Source organism: Triticum dicoccoides, chromosome 6A, assembly GCF_002162155.2.
Source record: "Triticum dicoccoides isolate Atlit2015 ecotype Zavitan chromosome 6A, WEW_v2.0, whole genome shotgun sequence".
In the NCBI taxonomy this organism is placed as follows: Eukaryota; Viridiplantae; Streptophyta; class Magnoliopsida; order Poales; family Poaceae; genus Triticum; species Triticum dicoccoides.
The window spans coordinates 225592296-225617030 of record NC_041390.1 but is presented as its reverse complement, the minus strand read 5'-3'; the positions used below and the strand labels follow the sequence as shown (position 1 = coordinate 225617030).

Genomic DNA, 24735 nt, shown 5'->3' with positions numbered 1-24735 from the left:
ATTAAGAGTTTTCATCGACTAGACTCAACTTCGGCCAAGGAGTGTGGAGGGGGATTCCTATAGGAAGTTGGCTCTGATGCCAACTTGTGACGCCCCCGATTCAATCGTACACTAATCATACATGCAAACGTGTACGATCAAGATCAGGGACTCACGGGAAGATATCACAACACAACTCTACAAATAAAATAAGTCATACAAGCATCATATTACAAGCCACGGGCCTCGAGGGCTCGAATACAAGAGCTCAATCATAGACGAGTCAGCGGAAACAACAATATCTGAGTATAGACATAAGTTAAACAAGTTTGCCTTAAGAAGGCTAGCACAAACTGGGAAACATATCGAAAGAGGCGCAGGCCTCCTTCCTGGGATCCTCCTAAACTACTCCTGGTCGTCGTCAGCGGCCTGCGCGTAGTAGTAGGCACCTCCCGAGTAGTAGCAGTCGTCATAGACAGTGGCGTCTGGCTCCTGGACTCCAACGTCTGGTCGCAACAATCGAATATAGAAAGGGGGAAAGGGGGGAGAAAAGCAACCATGAGTACTCATCCAAAGTACTCGCAAGCAAGGAACTACACTACATATGCATTGGTATCAATGAAACGGGGTAGTATATGTGGACTGAACTGCAGAGTGCCAGAATAAGAGGGGGATAGCTAGTCCTGTCGAAGAATACACTTCTGGCCGCCTCCATCTTGCAGCATGTAGAAGAGAGTAGATGGTAAGTTTACCAAGTAACATCGCATAGCATAACCCTACCCGGTGATCCTCCCCTCGTCGCCCTGTGAGAGAGCGATCACCGGTTGTATCTGGCACTTGAAAGGGTGTTTTTTATTAAGTATCTGGTTCTAGTTGTCGTAAGGTCAAGGTACAACTCCGGGTCGACCTTTTAGCGAGGGACACGGCTATTCGAATAGATCAACCCCCCTGCAGGGGTGCACCACATTTCCCAACACGCTCGATCCCCTTTGTCCGGACACACTTTTCTGGGTAATGCCTGGCCTCGGAAGATCAACACGTCTTAGCCCTACCTAGCCACAACAGAGAGGTCAGGACGCCGGTCTAAATCCTATGGCGTAGGGGTCTGGGCCCATCTCCCATTGCACACCTGCACGTTGCGTACGCGGCCGGTGAGCAGACCTAGCAACCTCCATTACAAAGGAAGTTGCATTATGTGGTCCAACCCGGCGCGCGACGCTCAGTCGCTGACGTCATGAAGGCTTCGGCTGATACCATGACGTCGAGTGCCCATAACTGTTCCCGCGTAGTTGGTTAGTGCGTATAGGCCAGTGGCCAGACTCAGATCAAATTCCAAGATCTCGTTAAGCGTGTTATTTTAAAGTAACCGCGGACGCCGACCAGGGCCAGGCCCACCTCTCTCCTAGGTGGTCTCAACCTACCCTGTCGCTCCTCCACAAAGATCCACCCAAAGGGCCATCGGGACAAAGGTCTTTTCAGCCCCCAATTTGTGAATCACTCACGGGTACTCTACGAGCCGACCCGTCTTTAGTCATCACATGTATCATGTATATGTATATAAGTATATACCCTTGATCACCTCCCTAGTGATCACGGCCCGATATATAGCACGGCAGACGGACAAGAATGTAGGGCCACTGATGATAAACTAGCATCCTATACTAAGCATTTAGGAATGCAGGTAAGGTATCAACAACTGTAGCAGCAATGACAGGCTATGCAACAGAATAGGATCAACGGAAAGCAGTAACCTGATACACTACTCTAATGCAAGTAGTAGAGGGAAGAATAGGCGATAGCTGGTGATCAAGGGGGGGCTTGCCTGGTTGCTCTGGCAAGTACGGGTCGTCAACAACATAGTTGATCGGGGCACCAGCAGCGGCGTCAGTCTCATAGTCTACCGGGGAGATGAGGGAGGAGAAACAATGAATACAATGCAAACAGATGGATATCGATGCATGACATGACAACTAACAGTGCCATGTGTTCCCTAACGTAGTAGGAGGTGATACCGGCGAAGGGGAAAAACATCCGGGAAAGTATCCCCGGTGTTTCCCGTTTTCGGGTAGATGAACTGGAGGAAGAAAGTTGCATGTTTGCTATTCTAGGGATACGTGGCGGACGAATGGGCTGCGTATTCAGATTCGTCTCATCATTCCGATCTACTTTCATGTAGAAAAAAAATTCATGGCAGTTACAGTTTAATTACTACAATTTTTGCAAGTTTTAACATTTTTTGAAAACCTAGAATTTATTTAATTCCAAAATTAAATAGGTAAACGTTACGTGTACACACTGTGAGCTAGCCATAGTGGCTTACAAGCGGGGTCATTGGACCCTGTTGACTACCCAGTCAGCGGTCTACGCTGACTAGTCAACTGGTGAATAGTGAATGGTGGGACCCCTATGTCATTGACACGGGTACTAAACAGAGTAGTTAATTTAGTTTAATTGAAAGTGGGGCCCGTATGTAATAGTCTCATGCCCTTTTTTAGAGGGTGATTAGTTTCAAAGGGGGATTAGGCCCCTAATTAAAAAGGGGAGGGGGATCCATTGAAAGCCGACCAAGACTGGGCTCAAGCACGTGGTGTCTCAGAGGAGCGTCGGCGGCTAGCAAGCAGCGCCCCAGGGTTGGGGGGAAACAGGGAGCGGCCGGCATCGGGCAGGGCCGGCGGCTAGCGGGGCCGACGGCGAGCGGGAGCGGGGCGGGCGCGGCCACGCCTGGGGCTGCGACGGCAGCAGGAAGCAGCGGGCGAGGCCGCGGGAAGCAGCAATGGCGCAACAATACTGCAGCAGAAGCAGTTCAGCGGCAGAGAGCAGCTGCGATCACCAGCAGCACGGAGCAACAGTGGGCGGCGGCGGCCGAGCGCGGCAAGGCGGCTGCGGGCGCGCCACGACACGAGGAGATGAGGCCAGGGCGGGAAGCAGCAGTGCGGGCACGCATGGGAGGTCGAGCTCGGCCATGGCGGCCACGAACTAGGGGACGACGACTACATCGACGAAATCGAGAGGGGAAGAGGGGGGGTTTTGGAAGAGGAGCTCACAATGGTTCCAACGGAAGCGACGGGGAGGCCGGAGGTTGACCGGAGACGAGGCAATCGACAACGGAGGCCGACGATCTACGCGATGAATAGAAGCTCAATGGAGAGCGCACGGGAAGGCTCCGCTCGATTTGATGCTCTGGATGGATGAAGTCGACGGTGGTAGTCCTCCTGGACTAGTTGGTGCGGCGAACGGTGGCCGGTGGCTACGGGATCGACGGTGAGACGGCCATGGAGGCGTTCGACGAGGCGAACAGAGAGGGCATAGCGCGAGGAAGGGGAAGATGCAGGGGATTTGGGGGCTAGGGTTTGCAAGGGGTCACGGTGCCCGTCTTAACAACCATGGGGGCGAGGGATGAACGACACGGCGGCCATGGTGGGGGTGGATGGCCGCCACGCCGCCCTCTGCCTCTCCTGCCGTGAGGTGGGAGAAAGGCCGTGGGGTGCTGGGCCGGGCTGTACTGTGCAGGCCCAAGTGCACAGTACCACTTGTGACTTTTGTTTTTCTTATTTTACCTTTTTGTTTTATATTTCTATTCGGTTTGCACTTGTAATAAATAGCAAATGAGTTTTGTTTTGATACAAACCGTGCACATAAATACTAGGCAATGTGATGAGTGAGTACAACAAGTTCCATTTATTTTGGACGGTTTTAAATATTTGTCTAAATTGAAATGGTCCAATAAATGTTGTTGGCCCTATTTTGTATATGTTAAGGCAATTTAAATATTTCAAAAAAATGTGGGTTTCTATATTATGATTATTTAGTGTAAATTTGCAACTCATTGAACATTTCTGTTTTACTTCCCGAAGAAATAATAATTTATCTTGTCTTACAAAAATTGAATTTGAGGTCGGTTTGGAACAAAGTGGTTAGCAAAAAATTAATTATGATGACTTGGCACCATTAACAGGAGTTTACTATACCATGACACCCGGAGTGTTACAAATCTCCTCCACTAAAAAAAATCTCGTCCCGAGATTTAAGAGGTAGAGTTAGGGGAAACGATTGGTTTCGAAATTCTAACGAATCTTCTCGGTCTTGGTTGCTCTTCTCGAAGTGGTGATTTGTTTTGTTATACTAACGGAGCTCGTGAGATTTTCTGTTGATTTTTGTGTTGTGAAGTTTTCAAGTTTTGGGTAAAGATTTGATGGATTTTGGAATAAGGAGTGGCAAGATCCTAAGCTTGGGGATGCCCATGGCACCCCAAGGTAAAATTTAAGGACAACCAAAATCCTAAGCTTGGGGATGCCCCGGAAGGCATCCCCTCTTTCGTCTTCATCCATCGGTAACTTTACTTGAGGCTATATTTTTATTCACCACATGATATGTGTTTTGCTTGGAGTGTCTTGTATGATTTGAGTCTTTGCTTATTAGTTTACCACAATCATCCTTGCTGTACACACCTTTTGGAGAGGCACAGATGAATCGGAATTTATTAGAATACTTTATGTGCTTGACTTATATCTTTTGAGCTAGATAATTTTGCTCTAGTGCTTCACTTATATCTTTTTAAGAGCACGGTGGTGGTTTTATTTTATAAAAATTATTGATCTCCCATGCTTCGCTTATATTATTTTGAGAGTCTTATAGAACAACATGGTAATTTTCTTTGGCTATAAAATTAGTCCTAATGTGACGAACATCCAAGTTGGGTATAATAAAAACTATCATATAAAGTGCATCGAATGCTATGAGAAGTTTGATTCTTTATGATTGTTTTGAGATATGAAGATGGTGATATTAGAGTCATGCTAGTTGAGTGGTTGTGAATTTGAGAAATACTTGTTCTAAAGTTTGTGATTCCGGTAGCATGCACGTATGGTAAACCGTTATGTGATGAAGTCGGATTATGATTTATTTATTGATTATCTTCCTTATGAGTGGCGGTCGGGAACGAGCGGTGGTATTTCCTACCAATCTATCCCCCTAGGAGCATGCGCGTAGTACTTCATTTCAATAACTAATGGATTTTTACAATAAGTATGTGAGTTCTTTATGACTAATGTTGAGTCCATGGATTATACGCACTATCACCCTTCCACCATTGCTAGCCTCTCTAATACCGCGCATCCTTCACCCGTATCATACACCCACCATATACCTTCCTCAAAACAGCCATCATACCTACCTATTATGGCCATAGCCATTCCGAGATATGTTGCCATGCAACTTACCACCGTTCTGTTTGTTATGACACGTTACATCATTGTCATATTGCTTTGCATGATCATGTAGTTGACATCATATTTGTGGCAAAACCACCTTTATAATTCTTTCATACATGTCACTCTTGATTCATTGCACATCCTGGTACACCGCCAGAGGCATTCACATAGAGTCATATTTTGTTCTAGTATCGAGTTATAATTTTTGAGTTGTAAGTAAATAAAAGTGTGATGATCATCATTATTAGAGCATTGTCCCAAGTGACGAAAGGATGATGGAGACTATGATTCCCCCACAAGTCGGGATGAGACTCCGGACGAAAAGAAAAAAAAGAGAAAAGAGAAGAGGCCATAAAAAAGGGAAAATGCCCAAATAAAAAAAGAAAAAAAAGAGAAATGAGAGAAAAAGAGAGAAGGGACGATGTTACTATCCTTTTACCACACTTGTGCTTCAAAGTAGCACTATGATCTTCATGATAGAGAGTCTCCTATGTTGTCACTTTCATATGCTAGTGAGAATTTTACATTATAGAACTTGGCTTGTATATTCCAATGATAGGCTTCCTCAAAATTCCCTAGGTCTTCGTGAGCAAGCGAGTTGGATGCACACCAACTTAGTTTCTTTTGTTAAGCTTTCATACACTTATAGCTCTAGTGCATCCGTTGCATGGCAATCCCTACTCACTCACATTGATATCTATTGATGGGCATCTCCATAGCCTGTTGATACGCCTAGTTGATGTGAGACTATCTTCTCCTTTTTTGTCTTCTCCACAACCACCATTCTATTCCACATATAGTGTTGTGTCCATGGCTCACGCTCATATATTGCGTGAAGATGAAATTTTTTTGAGAACATCAAAAGTATGAAAAAATTGCTTGGATTGTCATCGGGGTTGTGCATGATTAAATACTTTGTGTGATGAAGATAGAGCATAGCCAGAGTATATGATTTTGTAGGGATAACTTTCTTTGGCCATGTTATTTTGAGAAGACATGATTGCTTTGTTAGTATGCTTGAAGTATTATTATTTTTATGTCGATATTAAACTTTTGTCTTGAATCTTTTGGATCTGAACATTCATGCCACAATAAACAAAATTACATTGAGAATTATGCTAGTTAGCATTCCACATCAAAAATTCTATTTTTATCATTTACCTACTCGAGGACTAGCAGGAATTAAGCTTGGGGATGCTTGATACATCTCCAACGTATCTATAATTTTTGATTATTCCATGATATTATATTATCTGTTTTGGATGTTTAATGGCCTTTGTTATGCATTTTTATATTATTTTTGGGACTAACCTACTAACCAAAGGCCCAGTGCAAATTGCTATTTTTTGCCTATTTTAGTGTTTCGCGGAAAAGGAATACCAAACGGAATCCAAACAGAATGAAACATCCGGGCGAGTTATTTTTGGAACAAACACAATCCAGGAGACTTGGAGTGGACGTCAAGGAAGCAACAAGGCGACCACGAGGTAGGAGGGCGCGCCTAGGGGGTAGACGCGCACCCCACCCTCGTGGCTCCACCGACCTACTTCTTTCGCCTATATATACTCATATACCCCGAAAACATCCGAGAGCGCCACAAAACCCTATTTCCACCGCCGCAATTTTCTGCACCCGTGAGATCCCATCTTGGGGCCTTTTCCGGCGCTCCGTTGGAGGGCGAATCGATCACGGAGGGCTTCTACATCAACACCATAGCCTCTTCGATGATGTGTGAGTAGTTTACCATAGACCTTCGAGTCCATAGTTATTAGCTAGATAGCCTCTCTCTCTTTGGATCTCAATACAAAGTTCTCCTCGATTCTCTTGGAGATCTATTCGATGTAATTCTTTTTGCGATGTGTTTGTCGAGATCCGATGAATTCTGGGTTTATGATCAAGATTATCTATGAACAATATTTGATTCTTCTCTGAATTCTTTTATGCATGATTTAATATCTTTGCAAGTCCCTTCGAATTATCAGTTTGGTTTGGCCTACTAGATTGATCTTTCTTGCAATGGGAGAAGTGCTTAGCTTTGGGTTCAATTTTGCGGTGTCCTTTCCCAGTGACAGCAGGGGCAGCAAGGGACATATTGTATTGTTGCCATCGAGGATAAAAAGATGGGGTTTATATCATATTGCTTGAGTTTATCCCTCTACATCATGTCATCTTGCCTAATGCATTACTTTGTTCTTATGAAATTAATACTCTAGATGCATGTTGGATAGCGGTCGATGTGTGGAGTAATAGTAGTAGATGCAGAATCGTTTCGGTCTACTTGTCGCGGACGTGATGCCTATATACATGATCATGCCTAGATATTCTCATATTTATGCACTTTTCTATCAATTGCTCGACAGTAATTTGTTCACCCACCATACAATTTGCTATCTTGAGAGAAGCCACTAGTGAAACCTATGGCCCCTGGGTCTATCTTCCATCATATTATTTTCCTATCTACTTGCTATTTCTGCCGCCCTCTACTTTGCAATCTTTATTTTCCAATCTATACAACAAAATACAAAAAATACTTATCTTATTATCTTTATCAGACCTCACTTTCGCAAGTGGTCGTGAAGGGATTGACAACCCCTTTATCGCATTGGTTGCAAGGTTCTTATTTGTTTGTGCAGGTACGAGGGACTTGCGTGTAGTCTCCTAAATGATTGATACCTTGGTTGTCAAAAACTGAGGGAAATACTTACGCTACTTTGCTGCATCACCCTTTCCTCTTCAAGGGAAAACCAACGCATGCTGAAGAGGTAGCAGGATCCCTCCCCCCGCCTCCTCCCCTCTCCTCCCCTCGAGCAGCTGCCATCCCCCGCCTCTACCGGGACTCGCCGCCGGCGACCGAATCTAGCTCCTCCGCCACCGTCCCCTCTACCACCGTTGCCGACCAGATCGATCTCCGCCCCCTCCATCTCCGCCCCCTCCATCTCCGCCTCTTGTCCGACAGCCGGGCCGGGCGACCGAGCGATGATGGACGTCGGTGCGAGGGAGCCCATGTCGCCTGGAGCCGGCGAAGCCGCCAGATTTCTGTGGCGAACGACCGCCATGGACTTCTGGAAGCCTCCTCCTCGGTCCATCCTCACCGCCCAATGGCTTAGCAGAGCTCGCGATGACCAAGGCGCAACCTATGGTGAACGGCGCGGCCAAGGAAGCATCTCGGCGGCCGAGGCCGCATCAGCGGCACCTTCAAATCTACCAACGGTACATGAACTTCCTCACTCTTCTTGCCTTCTCCTTCAATCTTGCCTTGCCCGTACTTCTTGCTTCGTGCAGATGAACTTCGCGCCCTCTGCAAGACATGGATTGCCATGGAATTCCTCTCCTATCTCCTCGACGAATTGCTCTCAAGGTGGCCTATCTACTGCTGGAAAAAGGTTGGCTGAACTTCTAGCCAGGTTATGGTTGAACTTCCTTCTGTCTATTATTTTCTTATGGACAGATGAAGTTCTGGTGGTGTGTGAGCCTCAGTCCAGGCTACAAACATTAGAAAATCTGCATGCATTCATATGTAGAAAACAAATGTGAAGTTCAACTGGTAAGTCTGCTAGAGTTCAGGTTAGTATGTATCTGGTTTTGTGCAAAATATAAAAGGAAAATAAAACATACAAATGATCACATGAAGGTCAGTTTGGTATGCAGTAGTGGTTCAACCATTCAAACTCATGAAGGTCAGGTTTTTTAACTGTATGTGGAGAGTGCTCAGTTCAGGTACATAAGAAAATCAAAAATAGTGTAGAGTGCTCAGTTCAGTTTGTGGAGAGTGCTCAGTTCAGGTACATAAGAAATCAAAATAGTGTAGAATAAATAATTGTGAGGTTTATTCTGTGAAGAGTGATCAGTTCAGGTACACAAGTATGGGCAGATGCTCACCTCAGTTCAGGCTGTACATGAACACCACTTTTATATGAGAAGTTCAGGCTATGAATAATGCTTAGTTCAGTACAAAGGTATAGGTAGATGTAACTTGTGTGCTAATAAACATTTTTTTCTTTTATGGCAGCAAGACGAGAGGCGCATGAAGAAGCTTAGAAGTTCCCAAAAGCAAGTACACAATCCTAAGCCTATACGCGTTGCACCACCCCCTCAACGGGTCACACCTCAAATGCACCAACAACATCACCAACCTGCTCCACACCAAAATTGGATGACACCCGAAACATATGGAGACTTCGAAGATGCTGGGTCATGGCCCTATCCGCTCAACTTTGCGCCTCCACCTAATTGGGTGACGCAGGAAATCCCTCGCGGATTCTTTGTATCCACCAGCAGACTCCCAAGCATGCCGATGGAGGAGGGGGTTAGCTCAAGTCCTGCATGTAACTCTGGAGGTTATCCTAGTGTGCCTCGTCAATGCCAAAGGGAAGCAACTAAACCGGATCCCAGGAAAAATCCAACAGGAACACACACACACACACACACACACACACACACACACACACACACACACACACACACGAAGGAGAGTGCTCTGCACTCTACCGCCGTTGGATGCTGCAGCTACAACTTAGAATTGTACGGGACATAAGGTAGATGGATTGCTTCACAAAACAAAAGAGCAAATCGAAACCAGGATCGCAATACCTCCACAACCAGCTCAAGCAAAAAGGACGCAAACAAGAGAGAGGCCATCTTCAGCCCTCCTTCCTCCTCGTGATCCACTCCTGCATCCTGCTATGATAACTCCGCTGTGCCCCATCCCAGAGGGCCAGCAGCAGACACCGGTGGAGTTGCGATCATACATGCATGTAATTGAAACAAAAATTTAGGTATTTATATATGCATCTTGTATTATCTGCAAATTTTCCGCTCCCTCCAGGATAACAAGTTCATAAACTACATTTTAACATGACGTTTGGATTATTTTTTATTTTTCTATAGATGCCGGATCTCCCGGATTATCTAATACCAAGACTAAAGATGGGATTCCAGAATGTAGAGAAAGCAAGGGTATTTTATAACAGATATGCCAGACACGTTGGTTTTGGAATCAGGAAGACGGGAGGGAATGACAATCACAAGTAGTTTGTTTGCGTGTTCCAAGGGAAACACACAACTTCTGTTTCAGAGGCTGACAGGAAGCGAAACAAAACATCACAGATGACAGGCTGCAATGCAAGAATGAGTGTGAAGGTGCAGGAGGATAACACATGTGTGGTAGTGGACATTGAGTACAATTGTAATCACCAGCTCATGCAGAATGATGACATGCTGGTATTCTTGCACTCACACAAGAATTATGACCCACTATTTTGGAGTACGTAAAGCTCCTACAGTACCATGATGTCAAGCATACAACAATCATGTCCGTGCTATCCGAAAATGAAGATGGAAGCACTTCCTAAGCATGGCCGGCCGAGACCTACTAAACTAGTAAGTATTCAAAAATGCACATACTACAAATGTACATAGCATCCTAAGTCACCACCCTTTGCTAGCAAAAATAACAAATGCATGTTTGCATATAATTTGCAGGAAAGCCATGAATGCAAAGAAAGATGATTTGGATGATGTATTGAAACTTGTATCTTTCTTCAAAGACATGAAGGCAATCAATGATGAGTTTTTCTACGACAAAAAAGTAGACAACGACAAAGCAATTAAAAAATATGGTCCAATGCAAGCTGTCGAGGAGCATATCAAGGCTTTGGTGATTGCGTAACATTCGACACAACGTACAAGACCAACAGATTTCATATGCCGCTTGGAGTGTTTGTTGGAAAAAAAATCATCATTTGCAGTCAACGATATTTGCTATTGCCCTGATCAGAGACGAAGATGCAAAGTCATTCAAGTGGCTGTTCGATACATTTGTCGTGTGCATGAACAACAAACACCCAACTTGCATTCTAACAGGTAAGTTAAAAAAACTCTACAAGTTTCATCATCTTTTCAGTCCATGGATCTGTACTCGGTACACTGGTTTTATCTAAAAATAATGTAAAGCAAGCAGTTCAACCATTGTTAGCACAGAAGTCCAACAAACAGTATAAGAAGCAAAATTATATGTCACATGTTTAGAAAAAAAATATAGTTCTGGATGTGAAGTTTAAATAGAGGAATCATATAAGTTCAAGCACACTGCTGTAAGAAAAAACATATGAAACATGTTCAGGAGAAATATAGTTATGTATGTGAAGTTCAAACACTGGTACCACAGAAGTTCAACAACACTGCTGTAAGAAAAAAATGGGTTACATTATTAGATAGTCCTACTGCTACCTGTGAAGTTCAAGTACTTGAACAACATAAGTTCAACAACACTGTTGTAAGGAAAAAAAATATGTGACATTATTAGATAGTCCTAATGCTACCTCTGAAGTTCAAGTAATTGTACAACATAAGTTCACCATCAGTGAAAATAAGCAAGTTTCATTTTTTAAATTCATGCAGACAAGTGCCCATCGATGGCGAAAGCTATACCACAATCATTCCCAAGCACCGTCCACAAGCTATGTCATTGGCATATCCTGAAGAAGTTCAAGGAATACCTCGCGTTGCTATACAAAAAGTATAAAACATTCAAAGAGGAGTTCATAACAATCTTAAACTGGCCGCTAATGCCAACGGAGTTTGAAGCTGCCTGGCCTGAACTCGTGCAAAAGTACAACCTGCGGAATGACCAGATGATGATGTAGTTGTGGAATGATAGGAAAATGTGGATATCAGCATATTACAAGAACAATTTATGTGCTAGAATGACTTCTACATAACGAAGCAAGAGCATGAATCATGCGCTCAAGAGAGGGTTTGTCAAGGGGACCCAGAACCTACACAAGTTTTGCTAGGCGGGTAAATGCTTGCATACAAACTTGTATGCAGAAGGAGAACGAGCAAACAATGACCAGCATGGTATTAAGACAAAAAAACACCCCCATCATATAGTGACTTCCTTCAACATGTGCACACTGTATTTAAAAAAATGAAACCCATGACTCTGCTTTGACTAATATCTTTTTTTTACATGTGCAGACCAATCCTGTGACAAAAACAACTTACGGGTACGAGGAAGACATGGCTATCAAGTACACGAGAGCCGTGTACAGCGAGATGAGGAGTAGGATGAGAAAAGCCATGCTATTTCGCGCAAAGCCTGTAGTTGAGCCCACTAAGTACCTTGTGTACTACTACAACAAGGCTGGCCATGATGATGAAGAAAGATTTGCCTGGTCAAAGCATGAATTCCAGGTTGTAGCTGACCCAGATAATGAAATATACGAGTGTGAATGCAAGCTTTGGACACACACAGGTGAGCGTAAAAACAAACTCATTAAATACCTAAACTAGTAGTATCATATCAAATATATGAAACCCATTGCTGGCTCACAGACTATGAATTTTGCATTCATCACAAAAATGCAGGCCTGTTCTGCCCTCACATCATGAACATAGTGGACTACCTGAAGCCTGACAAATTTCCAGACAAGTATATCCTCAAACGGCACACAAAGACTGCAAAATCACAACCAACATTTGATACAAGGGACTACAACACAACTTCATCGGATGGCAGCTCAAGACTATCGAAGCAAGACATCTTGCTGCAGCTAAATTTGATGGTTAAGAAGAAAGCGATGAGATGTGACCAGCAATATGATAGAGCCTTGTATGTTCTCAAGAGGCTCGTGGAAGAACTTGATACAATACATTCAGCAAATCAAGCGGATGCTAGCGAAAGGATGGCTGAAGAGGATGCTAAAATTGAAGATGACATTCAGTATTATGAAGTTGAAATGCTCCAAACCGCTGCTCAAGACAACCAATGCAAGCAGGGAGTTGACCAATTAATGCAGCAACGGCTGCAAGAGACGATGAAACTGCCACTGTACTCTGAAACAAAGGGTAGGAAGAAATTTTCTGCTGCAAAGAAAAGTGACAAGAGAGCTCAAATAAAGCCACCATCTGCAAGTAGAGTCGTCGTGCTCGATGAGAACGGAGTGCCACTTGGACACATGCAATGTAGTGTGTGCAAAAAGGTTGCAAGACACAACAAACTCACTTTTCCAACACTCTTAGAAAGAAACAATGCCGAGGAGGTCAAGCAACCCAAAGTTCAAAAACAGTAGCCAAAGTTATAGAACAAAACAAGGGACCACACCCATAGAAAGCTAGCAGCGGGCTTTGTAGCATATGCAAGGAGTACAAACCACACAATGCAAGAACATGCCCAAAGCACACGGATGCTTAAAAGACAGGCAAAAAGCTAGAGAAGAAACAAAAAGCAAAACCTAGAGCCAGCAACAATAAAGTGGTGGAAGATGAAGAGGAAGACGAAGAGGAGGAGGAAGTGGAATACCAAGAGGAAGAGGAAGAGGATGATGAATAGGAAGATGAAGAGGACGATGAAGAGGAAGAGGAAGAGGAAGATGAAGAGGAAGAGGTACATGTCAAGCAAAAAACCACTACAACCAAAGCCTAGGAGGAGCGCAAGGCTGATGAACAATTAGACTAGGTCAATTAAACAAAGCAAACTTATGTCATGTCAATGTGTAGAATGTTATTCCACTTTTGAAACAATATTTTAGGAGAAGCTTACTTGAACTTCTATTGTTGAAATTTCAAGGAAATTGTACGGTAGAAGTTCAAGTAAGCTTACTGCAGAAGTCCTGATATATTATGAGAGAAGGTGTTGGTGATGTATTGCATGAAAGAGCAAGCAGTAATAAAAATGAAAATATACATTGTGAAGTTCAAGTAATATTACTGCAGAAGTCCTGGTATATTATGAGAGGAAGTGTTGTGTTGGTGATGTAATCCATAAAAGTGCAAGCAGGAATAACATGGAAATATACACTATGAAGTTCAAGTAAGCTTACAGTAGAAGTTCTGGTATGTTATGAGAGGAGGTGCTGGTGTTGTATTCCATAAAAGAGCAAGAAGCAATAAAATGGAAAGATATATAGTCTGAAGTTCAGGTCAGCTTACAAAAGAAGTTTTGGTATATAAATCGATGTAGGAAAAAATATGCTTAAAAAATAAATATTGCCGTATGAACTAAGGTTAGTAAACCTAAGACAACACGTTCAGATATGAAGTTCTGTTTGGATACATGCAGAAGTTCATGTAGAATGCCGACAAAAGATAAAGAAACGTAAAGGAGTGTATGAGAATATTTTTGCATGATATTATAGTTGAAAATCATTCGCAGTTGAAAAATCACAAAAAACACATATAGATTTTGTGCAAAAGGCTACATATTGGTTGAGTTAAAAAATAACAATACATTACACAACATAGAAAATCCTCTCCATCTAAAACCAGCAACCTAGCGAGATCTCAGGCAGAAGTTCAAGTCAAAGATCATATGTTGGGGCCCAAAATTAAAGAACACAAAAAAACTAGCAGTTCAACCATAGCCCAGTGAGAAGTTCAAGTACATATGCTGAGGAAAAAACATACAACACATGGATACTGAAAACGATGCAGTACATTCACAAGCCAAATCATCCTATCACTAGATACATTTGTCCTCAATATCTTAAGTAATAGGCTGCAGCAATAGATACAAAAATTACTAAACCATTCTTACAACCAAATCTTTACGAAATCATTCCAATCATTATCAAACCTAAATCTTTACGAAATCAAATCTACACTGAAACTAATGCTTCGAATTCATAGGCTCAATGACCGGATCTCGGCAGGAAGCTCTGCACCCACAATTTCATTCTTCTCGCTAAAGACTAGAGTGTTCATGAACTCGGCCTTCCAGTCATCTGCAGCAGCCTGCAAACAAGAAACAAAATTATGGTTTAGTAAAGGAAAACTAAAACCACATCAGGAGCGTCTTAGCAAAAACACACAAGAAAAATGAAAGGGTGATGATACAAGAACAAGGACAAAACATACTTTCACATCACCGATGTCTTCAACAAGCTCATCGCCATCATACGTAGAGCAGAACTTCACGGTGAAGAAACCACAATCATTATTCACTTGCTTTGGAACATCGATAAAAGTCGGCCTCTTTGCAATATTCACCCTGTTAGGCTGCTTGCTCGCTTTGTACGCAGCCTTGCCGTACACCTCCTCGAGCAACCCAACAAATCTCTTGATCTGCCAGAAATGACAAATAAGATGAAATCAAAAACATGTTAACCAAAATAGTTAAGTTCAGTTACATAAAAGCGACACTTGCATAAGATCCAGCTAAACAATACTAGAAGTTCAACTGACAAATGATAGTCAGTTCAAGCAGTGTTACCAAAACAGAGACATAAAAAAATTTGTCAACAGAAGGCATAATAAACTTCGTGTTAAACAAGAGAATATGAAAGGAGGTACAGGCTAAGAAACACTCACGATATTTTGGCAGTCTCCATGGAAACTTGTTCGTGACATTCCCATATTAGTGTAAGGAAGTGAATCGAGGATGTCAATGCTCCCATGATATCTATTCAGCACATACACACTGTAGTGCGCTATTGTGTTAATTGGCTTGAATAGTATCAAAAAAACCTGCCAAGAATGAAAGAAATGGTGAACACAAACTATAAAGCATAGGTATGGAAACTACCGAGATGAACAAAAACTTCATGACAAACTCAGCAAAAGGATGAACATAAAATTAAAAAAGCAAGAGTTATGAAAACCTAACCAGCTTTGCGTTAAGAAGATCTTCTTCCTTGCGAACAAACATTGGGAGGAGTTTAGTTGATTTTTTTGCATCGAATTTTGGAACTGTTGCAGTGAAAAAATCATACTCCAGGCAGTAATGCATTCACAAAAACAGAATTAAAACACCTCCCAAATGCCAGTACACCAAAACTAGAGCAAAAAAGGGAGATAGGGGTGCAAAGAACTAAAATCTGTATGAAGTAGGGACTAAGTACAACCCTGTCAGCATAAGAGAGGATCTCAGAGGTCTTTGGCTTATACTTCACAAGTTTATGAGATAATCCATTACATCTCCTTCCATCTGTTGCCCTTCACCAAAAAGAGTATAAAGGACACGTCATGTGATGTCAATCACATTCCCAGGGATGGTAAACATGTAGTAGCTTGTGCTGCAGATTTAAAAGGATGGGGAAAATATGAGAAGTGCAACTCCAAGGCAAGGAGAAATGAATAGAAGTTCAGATACTATAACAACAGAAGTTCAGAACAAAGTAGCATCTCTAGTAGCAACAAAAATAAGAAGAAGAAAACTCAATCATAGTACTTCTTCAGACCATCTTCACTAAGCACATACTGTCTCAACCTCCGGGCCTCAGATAGATGAGGGTAAATGTATTTATTTAGGGGAGCAACAGCAGAACACCACTTCAAAGGCAATCTTGATGCTCTCTTTGAGGAAGTTATGTTGCCAGACTCAACTGTCGGTTTCCTCCTAGTGATGATAGCATTCTTCCCACCTCTCCCAACAATAGTACCAGCAGCAGATTTACCATTCTTCGGGTAAGCATTCTTCTCAAAATCATCATCCGACGAAATCACATCTGCTTCGACTGCACCAACCTTCCTGGAGCAAGGGGTAAATGGAGCAGCACAAATACTGACAGCTTGCTTCCCCAACTTGGAAGGAATAATGGTTCAAGAGCTATCATCTTCTCTCAGAGTTGTACTCATCGATTCCTCCCTAGGCTGGTATTCCTGTGACCCGAGGAATGAGTAGTGGTAATCGGTCAAGTCCAACGGGTCCACTGTCAAATAAAAGGAAGAGAAAAAAGACCATTAAATATAATTGAAGTTTAGGTACATCACAATGTACAGTCCAACAAATATATATGACATGGTTACTACTCAAGCTGACCTAAAAAAATGTGTTGCATTTAAAAACTAAATGAAGTTCACGCACAACCCAAGGCACAGTTCAACATAAACTGATGAATTGGAAAACATTCAACTATAGCTAACAAAAGCATAAAAAGGTATCATCTTTGAAGTTCAAGTAGAAGAAATGCTCTTGTCCAAGTAAGCAATGAATGGAAAAAAAATATTGAAAAAAAATACACAAGCAAAATAAAAATGATAAAAATGAAGTTCATGTAGAATAAAAGATGCAGTACAAGTAAGCAGTCCAAGTTTCAAGGCTTACATGTATAGTAGCCAAACAGACCTTGGAAGTATGTTTCAAATAGGTTAGAAGAAGCAATTGAGTACAACCACGTCTTTCTGATATCTGCGATATTATCATGGGAATAGTTTGCAAGAACCCCTTCATGAAACGAATTAACTTCCGTAAGCATGAAGAATCCGCAGTCGATACTGCCATCAAACAAAAAGAAGAATAGTGTTAGTACAAAAAAGAAAGCCAATGAATAAAAGACGTTGCAGCTTATGTACAACTACAGTTAAAACAAAAGTGATAAAGAGAAAAGTGGAGCTCATACTTGTTGGTTTGCTGGGGGACATCAATCCAATCCAAAGGGAAATGGTCAATAGAAAGAGGACTGAAGGGTGTCTCCCTGTCGTTGTTGGCATCGTTCCAAAGCTTCTTGATGTTATCAGTCATCCGCCGAAACAGACGTACCGCACAGTCATCGTTTGGTCCATAGTAGGAATCGAGAAGCTGGAACCTTGAATTCTTCAGGTCAAGAAATATTGAAACCCAATGACCAACACCACCCAAGTGAGTAGGAATGTCAGGTGGGTCAAAAGTGGGGAAAACAACCTGAAGCAACAGAAACACACAAATCATGAAAAACTGAAAATTAATATCAAACAGTACAAAGAAAAATAAAACAATATAAACAGAGTGGATCATAGTGCAAACTAATACAGAGACAAAGAACAAGATTATTGCTTACAGAATCATGTGCATCCATGCTATCTGGACTAGTCGCCAAGAAGTACTTCCTCACACGGGAATCAAATTGACCTCTGAAAATCTTGTCGTAAAATAATGCAGACAACAGCAACATATGAAAATACAAATGAGACAAACAAGTTTTAAATAAAATGGTAAGGAACAAAACAGAAAAGAAATCACTATAGGGTTGACTTACACGAACCCAATACGGCAGGATGATTTTATCCGATCCCTGGTATTTCGCACATAGACAATACAGTGCAATCTCAGCTACATTAGATCGAAGCATTCCGCGAGCAGAAAAAGATAGTGCGACATCTTCAACAGTAGATTCACACTCATTGTTTTGGAACATAATCTTTGATCTAAAACAAGCAATAGAAAGTAAAAGAAGTTCAGCATCAGGAACTCAAGAAGTTCATCACACATATAAGCACAGAAGTTCAGCTAGATCACAACATGCAGTACAAAAGGCTAGATGTTCAGCACCAGAGAAGTAAAAAGAAGTTCAGCAACATAGAGTAAAGAAGTTTAGGTATGAAACCACAGGCAGTTCACACTACAAGAGGACAGAGCTTTTGTAACACCATGTTATGTTACCACAGACCCAAAATAGTGTTACTAAGTCACATAGTAACACATTTTGGAATGTGTTCCATTAGACCGTGTTACTAGGTGGTGTCCACTGTCACATATAATAATTGTCACTATACATTAAAAATTGTGTTACTATTATGTTATAGTAACATGCATATTATGTGTTACCAATGCATTGGTAACACATTTTTATAACTATAGTAACACTAGTAGTAACATATTTTCATATACGTAGAACATGGTGGTGACATGTTTTCATACCTAGAGTAACACAAGTTGTAACATAATATCCAATTATCATAGCACTATAATTTATATTGTCAACTATGTAGTAACATATTTTGTAACTACAGTAACAACATCAGTAACACTACTATTTTAGTATGGAAACATAATTAATGTACTTAATTTTTAATGATTAACCAAAAAATTAGGCACCCATTTTATGGAATATACATTTATTTAATAAAATTGTTGCAATTGCTCAAATAGTCAATTATTTTATTTTGATGATTGGCACCATTAAAATGATAGAGAAACTGAAGCACGAGACATACACAAACTAAAAATATCAAGATATTTATGATGAATATACAACAGTGTTGGATACATATGCATTACAATAAACAAATACCAATATTATTGGTGCAACATATCATTCATATTAATTTGACTACAAAGAACATATCTCCAGATAATATTACAACATAGCATTTGCATCAATTCTAAAAGGGCAACCTGGTGCATGTAGCTCCCGCTTGCGCAGGGTCCAGGGAAGGGTCCGACCACTTTGGGTCTATAGTACGCAGCCTTTCCCTACATTTCTGTAAGAGGCTGACAAAGAAAAAGATCTCGTGTATGATATTACATTTTTTTTCATCTATCAACAGAAACTACGGTTATTGCAAAGTACATTTCTCTAATTTTATTTGCTTCTTGATCCAACCAAAGAATTCAGCTGCAACTCAATTATCCTTCTTTTTAATCTGCAAAAGAAAATTGGATCTTATAGTTATGTGATTAAATATACACAAATATTATTTTGAAATATGCAAAAGAAAATTGGATCTTATAGTTAGGTGAAGACTTTTGACTTACAAAAGCTCGAGGCCAGGCGATTAAGTATCCTCAAGAAAAAGCATCACCAATCAGAAACTTCAACTTTCCCAACACCTCATTATCCAGAATAGTTTCATCTATGCACACACATGCAAAGTCGGTACCTAACTCAATATCACCAGCCCTAGTTTCTGGATCAGTGCACCGAATAGTAGCATATGCAACATTCCACTTGTTTGGATATGTTGAAGTCTTTGAAACTACTTTGGAAGCAACCTATATAATGATAGTAGAATTTGCATGAAAAATAGGTCAATGGATACACATGGTCATAGTTCAGGAAGATTGTCATGACCCTTCACTTTGTTAGGGATACACATTCAAGCTACAAGCGGGACTAATAGCAGGATGCCCACATCTGCACGCATCTGTTATGTGGGTGTTCATAGGCAGCCCACAATCAACATTGTTGCGTCTACTTCCCACATAATCCCATTTAATCTCACATAGTAGTAAACTGTTGCACTATTGCATTTAGAGTTCTGACAGTCACCACGTGGCAGATGTGTGGTAAGTAAAAACCCAAAAAAAGAGTTCAGACAATTCTACTTGGCTCCTGTACAAATCAAGACTAACTTGTTGTATCTGGACATTAGTTGAAGAGAGACAACTATCAATCAGGTCACTGCATGAGCAAGCACATGCAAAGTAAGTGGCCCCCATTGCAAAAATTTCAGAGTGGTAGAGCAGATCAAAGCAAAGCATCAGCATACTATTGACAAATCAGGAGCAGAGCATGTGTGTTGTGTTGTACGTGCGTGTGTGGACGCGCATGCTTGCTAGTACCTAACCAAAGTACTCGTAAGAAGATTTTAGATAGTAGGACATAAAGGGGCGCGCTGCCACGCTCGGCAATGTTTTAGAAAATAACGGCAATGTTTTTCAAGAAAATTCGGCTATTTACCACATTTAACATAATTTGAATGGTTCAAATTACAGTGCCTTGATATAGTTGGTGGATCATATTTAGTGAAAACTGATATTGCTCCACTTACATAGTTGTTTCCTGAATTATATTTCTCCATATAAGATTCATGAGAAGAGAAGATGCAAACATGCATATGACACCTTCACCTGCCTCCATAGCTTCGCAGACCCCACGAGCATCTCCATCTCTACTACTCTTTGGTGCATACGGCCCCTTCTATAAGTTGAATCAACCCTCCAAACCCAATAGCCTGGCTGCACACTGGAAAACAAAGTTACTTACCGAGAAAGAAATTCATTTCTCACCATTTTTGTAGCATACCGTCCACTATAGATTTCCAGTAGATTTATTTAACTGTTGTACGAAGATACTAGAAAGTGTAGTCAACAAAATATGATACATATAATTCAAACAAGTACATTTTCAGAAGTACATCAATATCTGTGCCGTGATGAAGCTTTTGAAACACTACCTCATGTCCTCATCTACATCCAAGCTCTACTAAAATGTTCTTGCACGTTTTTTTGACAAAGTCTGCATGTATACATCACGCTATACCTTTAGAAAAAAAGTAGGACAATAAACAACATCATAGAATTGCCAAAATACCCACAATTGATTAATACTCCCTCTGTAAACTAATATAAGAACATTTAGATCACTATTTTAGTATTCTAAACGCTCTTATATTAGTTTACGGAGGGAGTATATATTATCATTTCACAGGACAGATTAATATTTTCAGTTTTGACGGAACAAAAGTTTTATCACCAAAGCATTGCTGCTCCTATCAAACTCGCATATCAAAGCACGAAACAAAGCTTTAGTGATAATTACTAAAAGCGGTGTGTAGTGAAATTTTTGCTTGCTGGGACAACCTGCCTATGTACAACAACATCATAGAATTGCCAAAATACCCACAATTGATTAATATATATTATCATTTCACAGGACAGATTAATATTTTCAGTTTTGACGGAACAAAAGTTTTATCACCAAAGCATTGCTGCTCCTATCAAACTCGCATATCAAAGCACGAAACAAAGCTTTAGTGATAATTACTAAAAGCGGTGTGTAGTGAAATTTTTGCTTGCTGGGACAACCTGCCTATGTACATGGATGTTTTTGTGCTGTGTAAATCATCTGGACCAGGAACGAAATTGACAAACGTTAATTACCATGCTTAGGATAGTTTGACATAATATTAGACTAAGATTTTGATTCATCCCTACCATAAAAAGGATTTTGATTCATGACTGAATGCTCTAAATATTGCAGTACGCTGAGTATGTACCTCTCCTAGTGTTTCGGCAGCTTGCACAACACATGATACTGCTTTGTGAGTCGTGAGCACAGCCCAGTAAAGAACACTAAAACCTAACCTTGATCTAAAAGATATGTGGTAGGCTACACTGAATCTGTGATACTCACATTCCTAAAAGATATGTGCTAGGCTACGCTGAGTCTGTGATACTTACTTTCCTGAAATATATGTGCTAGGCTAGACCGAATCGGTCCCAGATTATTATCACTAGACGAACTAGAAAGACACATACAATAATGATTTGCACTAAATTAATTGTGTGCCCAATTAATTTAATTCTGAAATTGCTAATTGACTGGGAACAGCAGGCAGCCCAGCAGCCATCAGTCATGGGTATTGGTAGAAAGCACCAGCAACGCAAGAATTCATGGGTATTGGGTAGAGAACTTACATCTATATGTTGCTGAGCACATAAAGCTGGTGGTTCTTGGCTTGTTTCCAACATCTGGAAGAGATGGTGAACAAGCAGAAGGTGGAACTGGAGATGGGGGGGTTTCGTTGATAGGCACTCCTTTTTTAGTTGCCAAAATCTGCAAAAGAATAGGGAAACACCAAGTGGTTAGTTCCAAAGGCTAGCAAGTACGTTCATAAGCTCAAACTACATAACATCACCTCAAGAAGCTCCTTCATGCAAGAGCCTGAATTAGATGCTATTATGCATCAACCATCAGACCTGACCACCGGTAAGAACATGTTCCTGCAGATAAAGAAGGCAACTCGATGATAAATAAAGGGTGAAAAACTAATGGTTTCCTTTGTGCAAACAAAGCAAAAACGTAATCATCATAGTATACAACTAGAGATCGAAATCACATTGACATAATAGTAGATACTAGATGGGCATAGTGGTCAGTTTGCACAACATATTCTTCAGTACAAAGTTCAATTTCCTACATTTTGTTGAAATTGAGGCACTGAGCGACAATGGTGCATACTTACATGGCACTAAGATCAAAGGGGAATGCCTAGTTGGAGAGAAATTACAATTTATCAAACCTCCTGAATTCCTGATACAACAAGATCACAACTCTGCTAACTGCATTAATAAGATGCCACTATCTGTTATATAGACTCAAAGTGGTACTTTAATAACAAGAGAGGGTTAATCTACTTGCAGTGTGTCCATAGATACATTCACAATCATGTGAAATTCAACAACTCTAATTGAGTTTCTCTATTTGCTGTTCATGTCAATCTATTTCAGGACTTACTCTTTTTTACCATTTAGAAATTACTCAAATTAACACTAACTACTACTTGATGGTTCAAAAATAATTTGACATGATTATCCCCAAGTAATCTATTGATCTCCTGAATACACAGATTTATAGTGAAAGAAACATATCTCTCTACAATGAGCAAGCATTGACAATATGTAATATGAGCAATTCTTGATGGAAACACGAGCTGTGGCACAAAAGTAAAACCGTAGAGTGAGAGAGACCTGTTGGAGAGGAGGGGATACGATGTCAGGTAGATCCGGTGGTCATCCAAACTATCAGCCGGGGTAAGGTCACCATGGGTCACGCGTCGCCATCATCCTTGCTGTCATGGCCATGGTCAGCGCGGCCGTCACGACCATGCTGGGGGTATACGAGGGGAGGAAGAGGGGGCACGACAGGGCAGTGCGGCGTGGGGCGGCCGGGCGGTGGTGATGCAGGGGACACGGCGGGACGGAGGGGAGGTGGGGCGACGGGAGGTGGTGGGACACGACAGTCTGGTAGGGGACACGGCGGGGCGGCTTGGATGCGGACGGCAGTGGGAAACGGCGGGGCGGCTTGGATGCGGACGACGGTGGTGAGCGCATCTGGATCTTTGGATAGGAGATGCTTCGAGAGAGAAGGGGGATTTGGGCTTCTTGAGGCGGAGGGATTTGAGGCCTTGAGGGAGCGAAGGAGACCTAATTGACCAAAATATTGCCACGTACGCGCGCTTTCTCTCTCTTTATGTGTCTTTTTTTTCACTAGGCAGCGGGCCCAACTACACGAAAAGGAGAAAAACGAGGGCGCAAGCCATCAAAATAAGTAGTGGGAAGTCCTTCATCAACTCAAAAGAAAAAAAGTAGTGGGAAGTCCACCAAAGTTTTTTCTTTCTCGAAAATGATTCAGATCTATTCTTAAAGTTCATCGGAAGTGCAAAGCACGTCAAACATAAAAAAAAATTACGTCAATATTCCGAGACCACCGAGCGACCACTACGTCGTCAACACGAGCCACTGACACGCCGTTGTCGCCGCTCCCCTTTGACCTTGTCCATGACAACAGGAAAGTCTTCGTGCACACCCCTGAGGACCAACGCCCTGGAGGCGCGTGAACCATTGAAACCTTGAATAGGTCTGAAGCACATGAAACCAAATCTCGCCACATGACGAGAAACCCTAACCTCACCGTCCCAATGAGACAGCATTAATCTATGCTGGAGCTTCGTCAACTACGTTTAGATGGACGAACTCGAGGATGATCGAAAACTGGAAGAAACTCAAAAAAAAGTGTCGTCGTCCGCCCGAGCACGGCACCTACAACGACTAAAAAAACATAGCCTAAACTACTAACCGAAGTGGAGGGATCCTCTCCGCGCCACCGACCACCGGAGCGGCAGGTAGAGGAGAGTTTACCCTAGTCATCAAGGGGAATGGGGGAGATAAACCCTAGATTGGTTTCTCAACTTGATGAAATCATCTCTCCAGTATCAAGGAGTAGTAGCTAGTGATAACCCTTTGAGAGGCCGTTGTAACGAGATGTTGGTGATGTTTGTTTCCAACAACTCAAGGGGGGTGTTTGTTCTTTAGACATCGTGGTGTCCGGCCATAAACTTGCTTAGG

At 41.7% G+C, this 24735-nt stretch overlaps 1 protein-coding gene and 1 long non-coding RNA gene across 10 annotated transcripts; both read right to left on the bottom strand.

Moving 5' to 3' along the window:
• Positions 1 to 14673: 14673 nt before the first annotated feature.
• Positions 14674 to 17802, bottom strand: LOC119319596. The gene is made up of 7 exons (XM_037594047.1): positions 17528 to 17802; positions 17233 to 17402; positions 16387 to 16837; positions 15793 to 16201; positions 15498 to 15653; positions 15045 to 15251; positions 14674 to 14921 (listed from the first exon to the last, which is right to left on the bottom strand). The coding sequence occupies exons 4-7, from the start codon at positions 15913 to 15915 to the stop codon at positions 14811 to 14813; spliced, it is 597 nt and encodes a 198-aa protein (XP_037449944.1). The 5' UTR covers positions 15916 to 16201; positions 16387 to 16837; positions 17233 to 17402; positions 17528 to 17802; the 3' UTR covers positions 14674 to 14810.
• A 1316-nt stretch (positions 17803 to 19118) lies between these two features.
• On the bottom strand, positions 19119 to 23808 carry LOC119316667. 9 transcript variants are annotated; one of them, XR_005153137.1, is made up of 5 exons: positions 23359 to 23808; positions 22854 to 22950; positions 22527 to 22611; positions 19642 to 22444; positions 19119 to 19529 (listed from the first exon to the last, which is right to left on the bottom strand). It is a non-coding gene; the product is annotated as an uncharacterized LOC119316667 (long non-coding RNA). The 9 variants fall into 9 exon arrangements; XR_005153142.1 differs by lacking the exon at positions 22854 to 22950 and having other exon boundaries at positions 19642 to 19878; positions 20658 to 22444; XR_005153139.1 differs by lacking the exon at positions 22854 to 22950 and having other exon boundaries at positions 19642 to 20851; positions 21063 to 22444.
• Positions 23809 to 24735: the final 927 nt, after the last annotated feature.